Source organism: Habropoda laboriosa, unplaced genomic scaffold (assembly GCF_001263275.1).
Source record: "Habropoda laboriosa isolate 0110345459 unplaced genomic scaffold, ASM126327v1 scaffold40, whole genome shotgun sequence".
Classification (NCBI taxonomy): domain Eukaryota; kingdom Metazoa; phylum Arthropoda; class Insecta; order Hymenoptera; family Apidae; genus Habropoda; species Habropoda laboriosa.
Window position 1 is genome coordinate 4,046,689 of NW_017100231.1, and position 14,319 is coordinate 4,061,007.

Sequence of the window (14,319 nt, forward strand, 5' to 3'; positions counted from 1 at the left end):
TCAATCCTCGTCGTGATGCCGTGGACTGGCGTCGTAGCCACCGATCGAGCCTGAATTCTCCGGTGAGAAGTTCATCATGTCCGTGGGTGACAGGCTGTCTTGCGGGTAGTAGAACGACGGATGATCGGAACTGGGACCAGCAGCGCCACCGTTCAACATGGTGGCCGGCGGAGACACCGAAGGCCTCGCTGACGGACCGGCCCCCGTGCCAGGATGGTGTTGCCCGCTTAGATCCGATCCGACGGGCGACAGGAAACTCATCTCCGGGCCGCTGTCACGACACCAGAGCTGCCTCATTTCCTGCCGTCGTTGCCGCATCAGCGACTTGTACTCGGAAATACGCATCTTTTTGCCGTCCACGATGCAGGTGCGCTTCGGTCGCGGCCGATACCTGTAGTCTGGGTGTTTCTCCATGTGCAGCTTCGACAGGCGGGATTGTTCCTCGTAGTACGGTTGCTTCTCAGAGTTCGACATCCCTTTCCATCGAGCACCTGTGAAAAGAGAAACGAGGGTTTGTATTGGATTCGGATGGACTCTATTGCGTAACGAATTCGATAATGGTACAGTCGCTATATATCTACAGAGTAGAATCTTGGTAGTTGTTCTCTTGATACTTGCATGCGAATCTCGTCAGTTGCATTTCGTCAAGACGCGGTGGATATAGTTGCCTAGTTACGGAAAACACGTGATACGCGATAGTAAGAGAAGCGAGGATTTTAATCTTACCGACATCGGTAAGACATAGTAGAAGTGGGGGATTTCATACAGTTGATTGGTTACCTCGATAGTTGCAAGCTTTTTCAGTCCCATTTCGTGAAACTATCGAGGTTCATCAGTTGAGTGGTGAAGTACGCATGTTTCGTGCGTCGGTACAGCGATTTTGTCGATAAAGTAGGATAAGAGGAACTAGGATTCAATTGTTTCGTGTTCCAACGTTGCAGCTAACCTCATTGAGTTCCAAAAGGCACTCTGAAGTCAGCTGCACTGTTGACCAAACGTTGGAACGCAGAACAGAGAATAATTCGAATTCTCATTAGCAGTTATTCAATTCTTTTATGTCGTTTGAGTAAGTTTGAAGTAAGACATATTCTATCGTAGATTTTTTTACGAAGATTCTTAATAGCGTTTTCTAACGTTTCGGGGTTAGGTTAACTACATCGTAAGTGCATCATGAAATATTAATTTCAGATTGTAGACATTTATCAGAGGAGTTACTCTACGTCTAAGGTAGAAACAGTTTCAGAATACTGTTTGAAATTATTTGCAATACAAATTTCACTGAAACTGTAAACCGTCTGCCATAAAGTAAATGTTATCTGCTGACTCTTAAACACCTTTTAAATGGTAAAACATTCCCTAACACGTCGGTAGAGGTATTTAAACCATGAAGACCCGATCTCTCCCAATTTAAATATAATTTTCATATTTAAAGTCTCGCGTTTATACATTAGTTAGTCGGGAGTGCAGCCAACTAGCGTGCAGAAAGTTCAAACTTTTAACCCTTTCGCTACTGTTGGCGCCTGTAGGTGGAATATTTCCACCTTAATTTCATCCTTTGCGCACGTTCGTCTTAATTTTATACAACAAATTTCGAAACGATGCGACCAAAATAAAAAAATTTTACATCAAAAATATACGATCAAAATAAAAAATTTTCCAGTCGTGGTCGACTATCTACCGGGTGTTTAACGCGTTCAGGACGATGTGATCCACTAATGACCACATTGTTCTACAATATTTTATGAAAAAAAAAACACGTATATTTAACCCTTTGCACTCGACATACTTAATTTGAAACGCGACCCAAAATTGGGAGTCTTTTTAGACGTAAAATCTGAAATTCACATTTTAATAGAGATAAAACGTGAAATTCACATTTTTCCCTTTTCAAAGCGAAACTTTCGGTTTTCAAGAATTCCACTGCAAAGGTGTGCTACAGTCGGTCGATCCAAAAATGCTTGGGGTTCGAAGGGGTTAAGAGCTGAGAGTATTAAAAAATGAACAAAATTCAGTATTAACGACGACAAACATTTGAGTAAAATCGAACGATACGGTCGTAAGCGAGGATCTGAACGTGTTTAAAATCAGTCGCATCGAAAGGGTTAAGGGGGTTAAGAAGTATGATAATTTTGAATTGGAATTCTTACCGAGTATTTTCGATATGTTCGAGTTGTGCATGTCCGGGCAGGCTTTCAAAATTTTCCTACGCTCGTCCTTGGCCCACACCATGAACGCGTTCATAGGCCGCTTGATATGTGGCTTGTTCTCACCCTCCCTCTTCTGCTGTCTCACCATTTTAGCTGAACAGAGAGAAGACGTGTTAGATGTCAACGCGCCGCCACTTCGGCTCCCTTCCCGTGAGAAGCGAATCTGATTTCGTGAGCATCACCTGGCGCTCTCGAAACAAAAGCGTAACGTCAGCCTCGTGGCTCGTCGAAAAGACTGCTTACCTTTTTCCGTTATGTCTTCCGGTACCTTGTAACCCGGCTCCCGCCACACTGTAATTTCAGAATATCGTCGTTTGTTACAATGCTGGTACGCGTCGGTGGATTACGAGAAATCGTCGAAGAAATTTTTCGTTTACGATTTAATTCGATTTTTGTCGGTTATGCAAAATTTTGGTTCGTAAGAGAATAAAGGTATGGTTAACACAGGGTCAACACGTTCAGTGTCCAAAATGTGTGAGTACGAAGTTGAGTACATTCTTCGTATTTACGTATGATTTAGTTGAATTTTTATCGACTGTTCCAACGACGAGATAACATTTTGATTCGTAAGAGAACGAAAGGGTTAATTTAATTAAATCGTACGCTTGTTTCTGTATTAAAAGATTGTATCTGTACGAGGACAAGTTCAAACTGTTCTGAGTCGTATGCGTCTAGGTGGACAGTAAACGTGTTAATTGTGCTACACGTGATACACATGAATTACGAGGGAAGAGTGTATAGTCGGTGGAAGCGATGTATCGAGGTCGTAAAGTCGGTCACGTGTGAAAGTACACGTAATCCGAGAATTAGTGTTTACTATCGCTTTAACCTCTTCAAGAACACTTTCGCACATGTGTACGATAATTTGTTTTTTTGAAAATTCCAATATTTGTGTTGAAACGATTAATTTTCTTCGGAAAATTCCAATATTTCTGAGAAAACAGTCAATTTGTTTCCTTAAATTCCAATCTTAGTGATAAAACAGAAACTGAATATAGTTTCTCTTGATAAGCAAAATAGTCGAATTGTTCTCAATGTAAAATGAACAAAAAATTGCACCATTTTTTCCAACTTTAACCCTAGAGCGGCCTTCGGGTCTTTTTTGACCCACCGCCTTTTTATATTTTTAGTCATTTTTGCTGTTATCAAGTTTACGTTACTTAACATTATTTTAAACGTTTATCGTCTAGGTTCGTATGTCGCGTTCGAAACAAAAATTATTACACATAAGGTCTTATGTCCCTTTTCACCCAAAAGCCTCGAGTATACAGTCAAAACGAAGAACGCAGCAGGGTTAAAAAAATCGTCCTTGAAGAGGTTAACTTACACGATCTCGCCGTATTTCTTCCTCAGACTATACATAAAAAAGGAAAAAAATAGAAAAGCATTTACTGTGAGGTGTCGACAGATAGTCCTGTTCCTCCTGCGCAGCCTCTTCCCGGGAACCGGAGTGCTTGATCGGTCGTTGAGTCTGTGGCGACGGTGGCATCGCACCGGCACTCGGTGGTATCGCGTAAATGCCGTGCATCGCGAAGTGCTTCTCCACGGCGGCGACCGCGGCGGCTGCCACGGCGCCTCCAGGTTCAGCTGCTTCGTCTTTGGCCATTACCTTGCCCACTGCGTCGACAATTCGAAAATAACGTAAGCAACGATTGATAAAAAAATCTTCAACGTATGATTTCACAGATGAAACAAATATACAGGGTGTCTCGCTTAAGTTGAAATTTTTTTTTTGTCCTGAAATGACTTTGGACTGTGCAAAAATAATGAAAGAACAGGAGAGTGATGTGCAAGAAAATTTCGGTGACCTTGGAACCATCATCGAGGTGATCTTAGGGAGATTACTTTTTATTATCAACTCCTTTAGTCGTGTTCTCTTGTTTTCAATAGTTACAGAAATAATTCAGATGTTCATTGTAAATTAATACACCCTGTGCACTACCTAAACATTTTCGAATACGCGAGTAATCATAGTGAATCATGGTCAAAATCGTAGTTGTCACAGTAAAAAAATCATAGTCAATCGTGGCCAAAACCATAGTCATCACAGTGCAAAACTCACAGTCAATCGTGGTCAGAATCATAGTTATAGGCGAGTGCAAGGATAGTAGTCAATCGTGGTCAAAGTCACAATCATCACAGTGCAAAACTCACAGTCAATCGTGGTCAAAATCATAGTTATCACAGTACAAAAATCAAAGTAAAATAAAAGGGTCATTGACCTTGGAATAATACATATTCAAGGCGACTATAGGAGACCTATTTTATCCACCATATTCACCCTTTGAATTACTTAAAGAAATCTTAATATATACAATAGATTACATAAATCTTAATACAGTCTTAATCTTAATAAAAATCTTCACGTCCCACCCGACCTAAAGAGGACAATCAGATGACCCCTTTCACATAGCCCACCCTGTGCACAACTGTACATCCTCTCTGCATTATTTCTCCTGGACACAGTGATCAATCCCTCGTAATTACCAATCAAAATAATTCCCACGTCAGCTTAACGAGCGGTCTCTCACAAAAATACGCCCCAATTTCTTCCCGCTTTTCCGCCAGCAATATCCCCGTATCAACACACTCCTCCCGATAGGGGAAACCGCGAAATTATTACCTTCCCTCTCCCGTATCGAAAGAACAGAGAAACTCGAACGGCAGCAACCCAATATTACAGTGACAGCTCGAGGAATCCGCCAAGTCTATACGTTTCTTCTCAACCTCCACCTCTTTCTCTCTCCCCCCGGAGGATACGCGGTGCACCTCTTATCTTAGAATCGCGTTACGCGTCGTTGATTGTGCTTTAACCGAATGCAAAAAACCTGCCGCGACTCTTGGAACAGGTTTCCTTCTCCTCTGTCGAGAGGAGAGAAGGCGAGGAGAACAGAGAACGGAAAAAGAAAACCCGATCGCGAACAATCAGGTAAACGCGTGCGCGCATACTCCAAGGATAATTAACCAATGCAGGCAGTTTCTGATCGAGTCCAGAGAGAAAGAGAGAGAACGAAGCTTATTCTATGGGGTATTGATCGGATTTTTTGTTTTTTTGTCCCATCTGCTGGTCCATGTGGCCTTGTTGCTCGCATGTCTCTCCCTCTTTCTCTCCTCTCGATCGCGTCGATTTCACCGAAAAAGGTTCGCACAGGTTGTCGCGTTTTAAACGATCGAGCGAATTGCGTTTACCGAACGAGGAGGGGGATCGAACATCGATATTTTCCATAGTATCGATGCAGCGAAACGGAATTTCTATCAGGGAGAGCGCGTGTGTACTTTTAATGATGGAATTTATCGCGACTTCACCGTCCACCTCGTTAGAGCAGCGCGCTATCGAAAACAGACCGATTAAAACGACCGGTGTGTCTCTAAGCTGGGATGTAATTATTTCGTGCTCCTCCGTTCCGATTTCAGATAAACGTAATTCTGCAAATGGCCCGTGATAACGGATGATTTGTATCGTAATTAAATCGGCGCGCTTGTAAGGGATAATTGAATTACAAACTAGTTTTCCAATACATGTCGTATGTTTTGTGGATGAGAGGAGGTTTTTTGTGTATAGATAGATACTGGATTGATTTGAGGTTGGTTCTTGTTTCTTTTTCTTCCTGGTTGGTTGTGTTGGGAGATAGTGTAGTAGTCACTTGTGTAACGACGATAAAGACAGCATTCTTTGAGAGATTTTGATAGTGGGATTGGTTGCTGTTGCATTTCTCGTCTTCTTTGATTTTTTGTTGTAGTGGAAAATGTGTTGAAGGGGTATCTTAAGAAATTCTAACGATATTCGAACTTCATTTCAGTCGAACACTTGTGACACATGTTATCTACTCAATATTTCTTTTTTTGTTCTTTTCAAAAATTTTGTTCAATATTTTCTTCTACAAACTTCGAAGAAATATACCATAAAAATTCTACTCTCACTCGGTCGGTTTCCTGAAAATGAAGTTCCGATCAAATCTTCACTACCTATTTTCCAAAATCACCCTCCCAAAAAAAGAAACGTAAGGTGTTCCCTAAAAATCAAATTTCAATCAAATCCTGAACTCCCCTTTTCCAAAATCACCCTCCCAAAAGAACAAGAGGAGTTCCCAAATAACAAGTGTCGATTAAATCTTAAACTCCTGCATTTCCAAATCAGCCTCCAAAAAAATGGTAAGAAGTTCTCCAGAACTCAAATTTCAATCAAATCCTGACCTCCTATCTCCCAAAATCAGCCTCTCAAAACAGATAAGGAGTTCTCCAAAAATTAAATTTCAACCAAATCTTGGACTCCCATTTTCTAATTTCACCCACTCAAAAAGAGGCGAAGAGTTCCCCAAAAACTAAATTTCAACCAAATCTTGATTTTCCATTTTCCAAAAATCAGTTTCCGATCAAATCTTGATTCCCTATTCTCCAGAATCGCCCTCTCAAAAAAAGGTGAAGAATTTCTCAAAAATCAAGTTCCACTCAAATTCTGATCTCCCATTTCCCAAATTCACCCATCGAAAAAAAAAGTACACCATAGGAATTCCACTTACTCGGTGAGGAGAGGGTGCTGAGGTGCGGCGCGAGTGAGAGTCGCTTCCGGGCGATGAGGATGACGCCGTGGCCCCCGACGACGAGGACTTCGGCTTGGTGAGGTTCAGGGGCGCGTCCAGATCTTGCAGAGGTGGTGCCGTCGGCGCCACCGCCGATGAAATTGGCGTCGGTGACGCTTCTTTCTCCATCTGCGTTGTCATTTGCGCCAGGTGCGCCGTCGCCCAGCTTGGACCTTCTCGATGGCTGCTGATCATCTGTGAAAATCATTATCATTTCATTTATTTCACCGTAGAAATTTATACGCTCTAGCATATCAACAATTTGAGAAAATAAGGGGACTCGAAACTGTACTTAGGGAGTTAGCCTTAATGTAACCCTTTAACGCTCCTGCTTGTGTCCTACGCGTGTACAATTAATCCTCCAAAAAGTGCAATTTTGTTTAATTATTTTCTTTCACTCTTCGTATTGCGCCTGTGCTTTCTATTGTACGGTGAAAATGTAAGTCGCTGCATTAGAAATAAATGAGAAACTTATTTCTATACGCCTAGGTAATAATTAAAAAGAAAATAAAATTGACAATTTTTGGTACAGCACGTTGAAAAAAAAAACGTGAGCGTCACTACTACTTAATGCTTTAATCTATGACCTCACAATATTTCTTCCTCCGACTATACGTATCACAGAAACACAGGTAAACATTGGGAAACATTTACGAAGTGAAATTAATTTTGTATTTTTAAATTTTCCAAAAATTTGTGTCTGTAAGAAAAATACCTCTTTTCTTTAAAATACGAAAATATTTTCTTAAACTTGTAATACGACGTTTATAATGTTTCTGCCAGATGTTGCAAAGTGAGATTTCATCGATCGAGATTTAACATTCTCTTTGTTTTCTCAAAGCAAAAAAATAAGTCGTAATTTGTTTGTTTCGTATAAATAACGAGATTATCGCGAAGAATTACTATAATTTGTCTGGAACCTGAGGATACTCTGGCACAAAAAGGCAGCTTGCTCGTAAAGTCAAGGTAGACGTCAATCTGAACAAGCTACTAGCACGTGTAAGAAAGGGAAAAATGACATTATGAATGGTGCATTCTTTCCTGCCAATGAACCATTACGAATTTCTACTCTATCTTTACTTATTATTGAGACACCAACTGGTAACAGGTTACGCGACTTACCCGCTGTATTATACGCGCTTATCTTTCATCTACAACGTTGCAACACTAACTTTATTAACTCTACAAGAGATTTCGCAATAAACCACGAATGTAAACATCGCGATTGCACGTTCGATGAAAGAGAGAAAAAAGCAAGTCGAAAATGGAGAAGAATTGTTTTTTTCCCTCGGGGAATACGTGTACCATTATCCTCCCCAAGACCTAATTCTATAAATTAACATGGTTCAAAGAACTGATGCTTAAAATATCATCGAATCAAACCTATTCTAACTGTTGCCAATGCAATTTGCTGTTCTATCTCTTTGAACGCTCGAGCAACTTTGTTCGCCACATTTTGATAGATCACCGATGTCTTTGCCAAAATTATCATATTTTTACTCGTAAATTAGCTTAAAAAAAAAAATAGAAGATCAAATAGGACGAAGTTGTTAGAAAAGTATTTTGGTGGGAAGAAATGAGATTTCGAGAAGAAGTGTTATTTTTAAAAATTAATGTACTCTTTAAAATTATCTAAAATTGATTAAAAACAAATGAACAGAAAATTCTTCATATTTCTCGCACGTGGCTGTATAGTATTCTTTTTTTCAAATGTATTTTCATATTTTTCAACTTTTCAAAAATCGTAAGGGATATTCAACTCAAATTTTAATCACATGTAGAATATCTTCTTTGGTTCGTCAATTTTTATTGAAATGTGAAATTTCAAAAATCATATCTTTGGTCCCAAGAAATATTTAAAATTTCTAATCAATATAAAAGGGTTCAAAAAACGTGTAGATAAAATTTGGTATTCTTCAAAAACGCAGTATTCTTCAAAAAACCACATCTCCAATCCCCAAACAATATTAAAAAATTCCATGCCACAAATACTCCCAAAAAGATCCAAAAGCCACATATTTAAAATTTCCTTCCACCATCTCGCAGCATTTCCAAAAAGAAAAAAAACCTACCCAAACCTAACTCTACTAAAACCAGACCATTCGTCTCCTCTTAATCGTCACTTTGAACCTCGCGTCTGTCTCCAAATACACTTTCCACTTGTTTTTCCATGAAATCCGTCTCCTTGTCGGTGGCGCCGCCTATGTGGCGCGTCGTAGAAGCTACGCGGCCTGAATTTTTCATACCGTTTCCGCCGACACGTTCCCTTCTAAACTTCCAAACCTGCGTCGCGTTACTCGCATAGTGCATAATAACGTCGAATCCAACACGTCTGTAACGTCTAAACTACGGCTAATTCGGCCCTGAAGGGGTGAAATTGGCGTTTCGGTTTGTACGTACGTTAGCGATCGAGTTGATATGTTTGTTGGTGGTGGTTGACGTCGACGTGGCCGGAGGTGGAGGCATAGGCGATTGCACTGGCAACCCTCTGAGCTGTTCGAGAAACGGTAGGAACATCAAGGATTGCGGCCCCGACATGCTCAGCTGGCTCTTTGTCATCTGAGCCTGTAGCTCCTGGATGTTGTGCTGCATGATGTGCTCTTGCTGCCGCTTCAAGTGCTCCGTTTGCAGCCGCTGTATCTCGATTTGCTTCTGCGAGTCGACGGTCATGTGCGCAGGATACGACTGCAAAGCCATTGGACGAGCAATTAGAGGGATGATGAACCCCGTTGTCGCGGGTAAAAATGAGAGAGGAGAAAGGAAAAAAAAGAAGAAGAAGGAAAAATGAAAAAGGAGAAGAAACGTATACAGTCACACACACACACACGTACATATATATGTGTATATAGAGAGAGAATGAAATTTTCTTCTTTCTCTTTTTCTCCCTCTCTTTCTCTGTGGAGAACCAGAACCAGAACCGTCATGGCCGCCGCGCCGCGCATTCATTTTCTGCTTTTCAATTGGAACGCGACGACAACCACGGCGAACTTAATACGGAAAAATTGTTAGATGCGTGGCTGGTTTAATGTCGAGAGAGAGAGAGAATAAGCAAGCTTTAGTTCTTTTATTTAGTTTCAGGCTGTTGTCAGGGAATGGAAGTGATTGCTGTGGTTTTGTTGGATGAGTGGAAGAAGGTTAGACGGTGAGATGAAGTTTGTAAGAATGTATAGGGTGAGACTGTACAATGGGACTCGATGTTCGAGTGTTATTGTGGTAAAATGTACAGTTACTCTTGGAAATATTCGGAGACTATACAGGGTGATTCACAAAATTTCTTCAACTTGAATAATTTTTTGGGCTCTCTCTGAATTTTTGGCAAATTTTTTGGAGATTTTTGTGTGGCAATTTTTTGAATGCAAATTATGCGAAAATTATAAATTGTACACTCGTTTGATGCGAGATTGTCACGAGTTAACTTCTGAATTTTTGAGCCACGTGACTTGGAAGTTAAGTATCAGGTATCAGTTTTTCATAAGTCTCCCTTTTTTTATTATTGCACTATTGCATTGTTACTAGTCAATTTTGTTAATAATTAATTATTAATACTTCTCCAACCAAAATCTGAAATTCCAATCACCCATCATTTTTCTTCCCATAAACGAAGAAGAATCGCGTTACAGAGAGTTAAGGTATAGTTGCTCAGACAAATAATGAATTAATATTTGTCTAGAAAAAATCTTTCTCCTATTAATTTCTCTTGAAAGCAGAAGTGTATCGTATACACTTCCACAATTCCGGTCAGTCATCATTTTTCTCCCCCTAAACGAAGAAGAATCGCGTTACAGAGGGTCGATGTATAGTTGCGCAGACAAATAATGAATTAATATTTGCCCAGAAAGAATCTTTCTCCTATTAATTTCTCTTGAAAACGTGGAAGTGTATCCTATACACTTCCACCCTGTAGCAAGCTACAAAACTCGAATCAATTACGAAATCGTAAACGTTAAGTTCGTTAGCCACGGAGGAATTCGAGCTGGTTTTCATCTCTCGTCAACGACGGGATAAACTCGAATAATCACCGCGTAATTTCCATGGTAACGTAGATAATAACTATACCGATAAACATCCGACTAATCCGTGGCATTCGAACGTATTCGATTACACCGCCGTCTCTAATCTCCATTTAGATCAGACTTCCTGCACAACCAACAGAAAACCAACAAAAGTCTCTCTCTTCGCAAGACAAACAGCTCGGTTCGAACGGCCTCGAGCCCTCCAATGAATTTTCCGCGGTGGACGAAAGTCTGCTTTTCCATAAACCAGTTCCACGTTCGCGCTTTCCCAGAAATCGTAATAAAAGGCGCGCGACCAAGACCCGGCGGTATTAACTTTAATTACCGGTTATCGAGCGCGTGAAACGGAAGCTGAGCTATGAAACCGGCGAGGGAAAAAGCGCGCGACAGAATAAACGAACGTAATTACCATTTCGTGGTGATAACGCGAGCAGGAAGGAATCTGTAATGTTTCAATTTTTCCTTTTTTCTTTTTTCTTCCTCAACTGGAATCCTTAATCGTTTGTCCGCTTGTGTGTAATTATAGCGTTAATAAGGGAGATAAAATGGACGTCAGTCGAGAGAGAGAGAGAGAGGTATCGTGGAGAAGCTGCGCAAAGTTCGACGATCGTAACGTTCTGTTGTAACATTCGTGGTTATCCAGCGATATTTACGGTTTATTCCTCCGGCGAAACTTCCGACAATGATTATGCAACGCAGATAGTGCGGAACGGTTGTATTACTCGTTTCTCTATGAGCACACACACACAGATTCCGCGATATTATGCGCATTATTAAGGCTGAACGAGTGTAACATACCCACGTCCGATCGTTTTTCCGTGGATTCTTTTTCTGTTTTTATTTATACGCGTCCCTGATAATCTCCGACAAGTAGAATTGGATTCGACGCATTGTTTCCGGATCGCGATTTACATTGAATGCGCGCGAAAAACGGTTAATGAGCGATCTCGCGCGGATGCGTAATCGGCTACCGTGTTTTCGATTGTTTTCACGGTGACGTACGAATTGTGAATCGCTCGCTTGCGTAATGAGAAGAGCGACGTTGCGGTAACTGCGATGGTTTTGTGCCAGATTTTGTCGCGAGTTAATTTGCGAATTTTTGAGAAATTTTTTGAAGATTTTTCGAATTGGGAATTTTGGGGAACAGAGTGGTTTTGTTTGGAAAGAATGGTGTAAGAGATTATGCGAAAATTATACATTCATTTTGATGAGAGATTGTGTTATTGGTTAATTTCTAATTTTTTGGGACATTTTTTTTGAGATTTTTGAAATTGGGAATTTTGGAATGCACAGTGGTTTCGTTTATGAACGAGAATGTAGAGAATTATGCGAAACTGATATATTCATTTTGATGTGAGATTGTGTCATTGGTTAATTTCTAATTTTGGGGACATTTTTTTTGAGATTTTTGAAATTGGGAATTTTGGAATGCACAGTGGTTTCGTTTATGAACGAGAATGTAGAGAATTATGCGAAACTGATATATTCATTTTGACGTGAGATTATGTCATTGGTTAATTTCTAATTTTTTGTGAAATTTTTTTTGAGATTTTTGAAATTGGGAATTTTGGAGTGCAGAGTGGTTTCGTTTATGAACGAGAATGTAGAGAATTATGCGAAACTGATATATTCATTTTGACGTGAGATTATGTCATTGGTTAATTTCTAATTTTTTGTGAAATTTTTTTTGAGATTTTTGAAATTGGGAATTTTGGAGTGCAGAGTGGTTTCGTTTATGAACGAGAATGTAGAGAATCATGCGAAAACTTATACATTCATTTTGACGTGAGATTATGTCATAAGTTAATTTCTAATTTTTTGGGAAATTTTTTTTGAGATTTTTGATATTGGAAATTTTGGAATGCACAGTGGATTGTTTATGAACGAGGGCGTAGAAAATTATGCGAATGTAGATTAAGACCGAGTACACTTCTACTCGAATAAACACTAAATATCTCAAAAATATTAAACACGAATAAATATCAAATATCTCAATATCTGAAAAAAGTTTTTCGTTTTTTGAAAATATTTTTCACCGAAATCTCAAATCCTCCCATTTACACAGGTGCCTTATACAACAACAAAAGGGTCAAATAAAACCACCTCTACACTGATTTTATCCACAAACTATACATTTACATTCATTTTTCTTACTTAGTAGATAAAATCACCTTTACACTGATTTTATTCACCAACTATACATTTACATTCACTTTTCTTACTCAGCAGATAAAATCACCTTTCCACTGATTTTATCCACAAACTATACATCAACATTCATTCTTCCTACGTCCTCGATAAAATCAGCTTAAAAGACGACGACTTTCAAATTAATTACCAAAGTAACTATCTTTCGACTCGCTCGATAAACACAAATTTCCCATTTTCCACGTGTCCCAACTGTACGTTATTTATCAAAACGAGCATATTATAATACGAAAGTACCTCCGGTGCCAATAAATCCCCCTTCTACACACAGAACACGGTGCATTCACGTTGGTCGAATCTCTTTTCGAGAATCACAAAGCGAACGTGACCCTTTTCCCGCAGAACTAGGACGTAAATACACGCCCCTCGCGGCGCGGCAAAAGGGTTAAGGTGGCCCGGCAGAAACCGGGCCGAATGGAATATTTCTTTTCCAGCGGTGTGTCCATTAGTCAGAACAAGTAGGTGCCGGCTATTAATTCAAGGGGACAGGGGTTTCGAGATGTGTGCGTTTCGGTGGTTTCGTGTAACAATTCAACATGGCTAATATCATTGTACTTTCCTACGACCTGGCTTTGGTCCAGATATGCTTGAAGTTTAAAGTCTATTTTAGACGATAAGGAAGACGTTTATTCATCCAGCCTGGCCACCAGCTGAAACGTCACACACATGCACGATATTAGACCCTCCCCGCTTCTCTCTCTCTCTCTCTCTCTTCCGTTACATTTCTCTCTTCTCCATTTTCACTTGTCCCTCTCGTCTTTCCCCACGTACGATTATTAATCCTCGATGCTCGATGGAAGATCGCCGACCGTGATTTACGATCGCCACAGGACACACAAGGTTTCTCCTCGAATAACTCGCGTGCTCTCCCTCTCTCTCTCTAGGTAGATTTGTCTGTCTTTTCTTATTTTTTCAGGGGTACGCCATATCGAGGTGTTCGAAGATAGGCGAAGTTTAGGAATTTTTTTTTGGAGCTAACTACTGCATGAAACGTTTCAATTTTTTATAGAGAATGTAAACGTAACTTTCGGACGTTTTGTGCAATTTTTAAAATTGCTCTTTTCTCGAGGGGTAGATCACCCTGGGGCGACTAAAAATGAGCGAAATTTGGGAATTTTTTTGGAGGTAATTGCTGAATGAAATGTTTCCATTTTTTCTGAGGATGTAAATGTAACTTTCAGCTGTTTTGTGCAATTTTTAAAATTACTCTTTCACTTATTTTTTCATGAGAGGTAGACCACCTTGAGGCTTCTAAAATAGGTGAAGTTTGGGCCTTTTTTGTAGGTAATTATCAAATGAAAAGTCTTTTTT

General features: G+C 40.0%; 1 protein-coding gene across 1 annotated transcript in view; it reads right to left on the minus strand.

Moving 5' to 3' along the window:
* The window catches only part of LOC108571565 (transcription factor SOX-6), a 159,332-nt gene continuing 145,013 nt past the window's right edge, over positions 1 to 14,319 (minus strand). Inside the window, 7 exon segments of the mRNA XM_017933635.1 lie at positions 1 to 491; positions 2,148 to 2,300; positions 2,451 to 2,498; positions 3,600 to 3,824; positions 6,728 to 6,758; positions 6,761 to 6,982; positions 9,188 to 9,472. Of these exon segments, the coding sequence (XP_017789124.1) occupies positions 1 to 491; positions 2,148 to 2,300; positions 2,451 to 2,498; positions 3,600 to 3,824; positions 6,728 to 6,758; positions 6,761 to 6,982; positions 9,188 to 9,472 (1,455 nt within the window).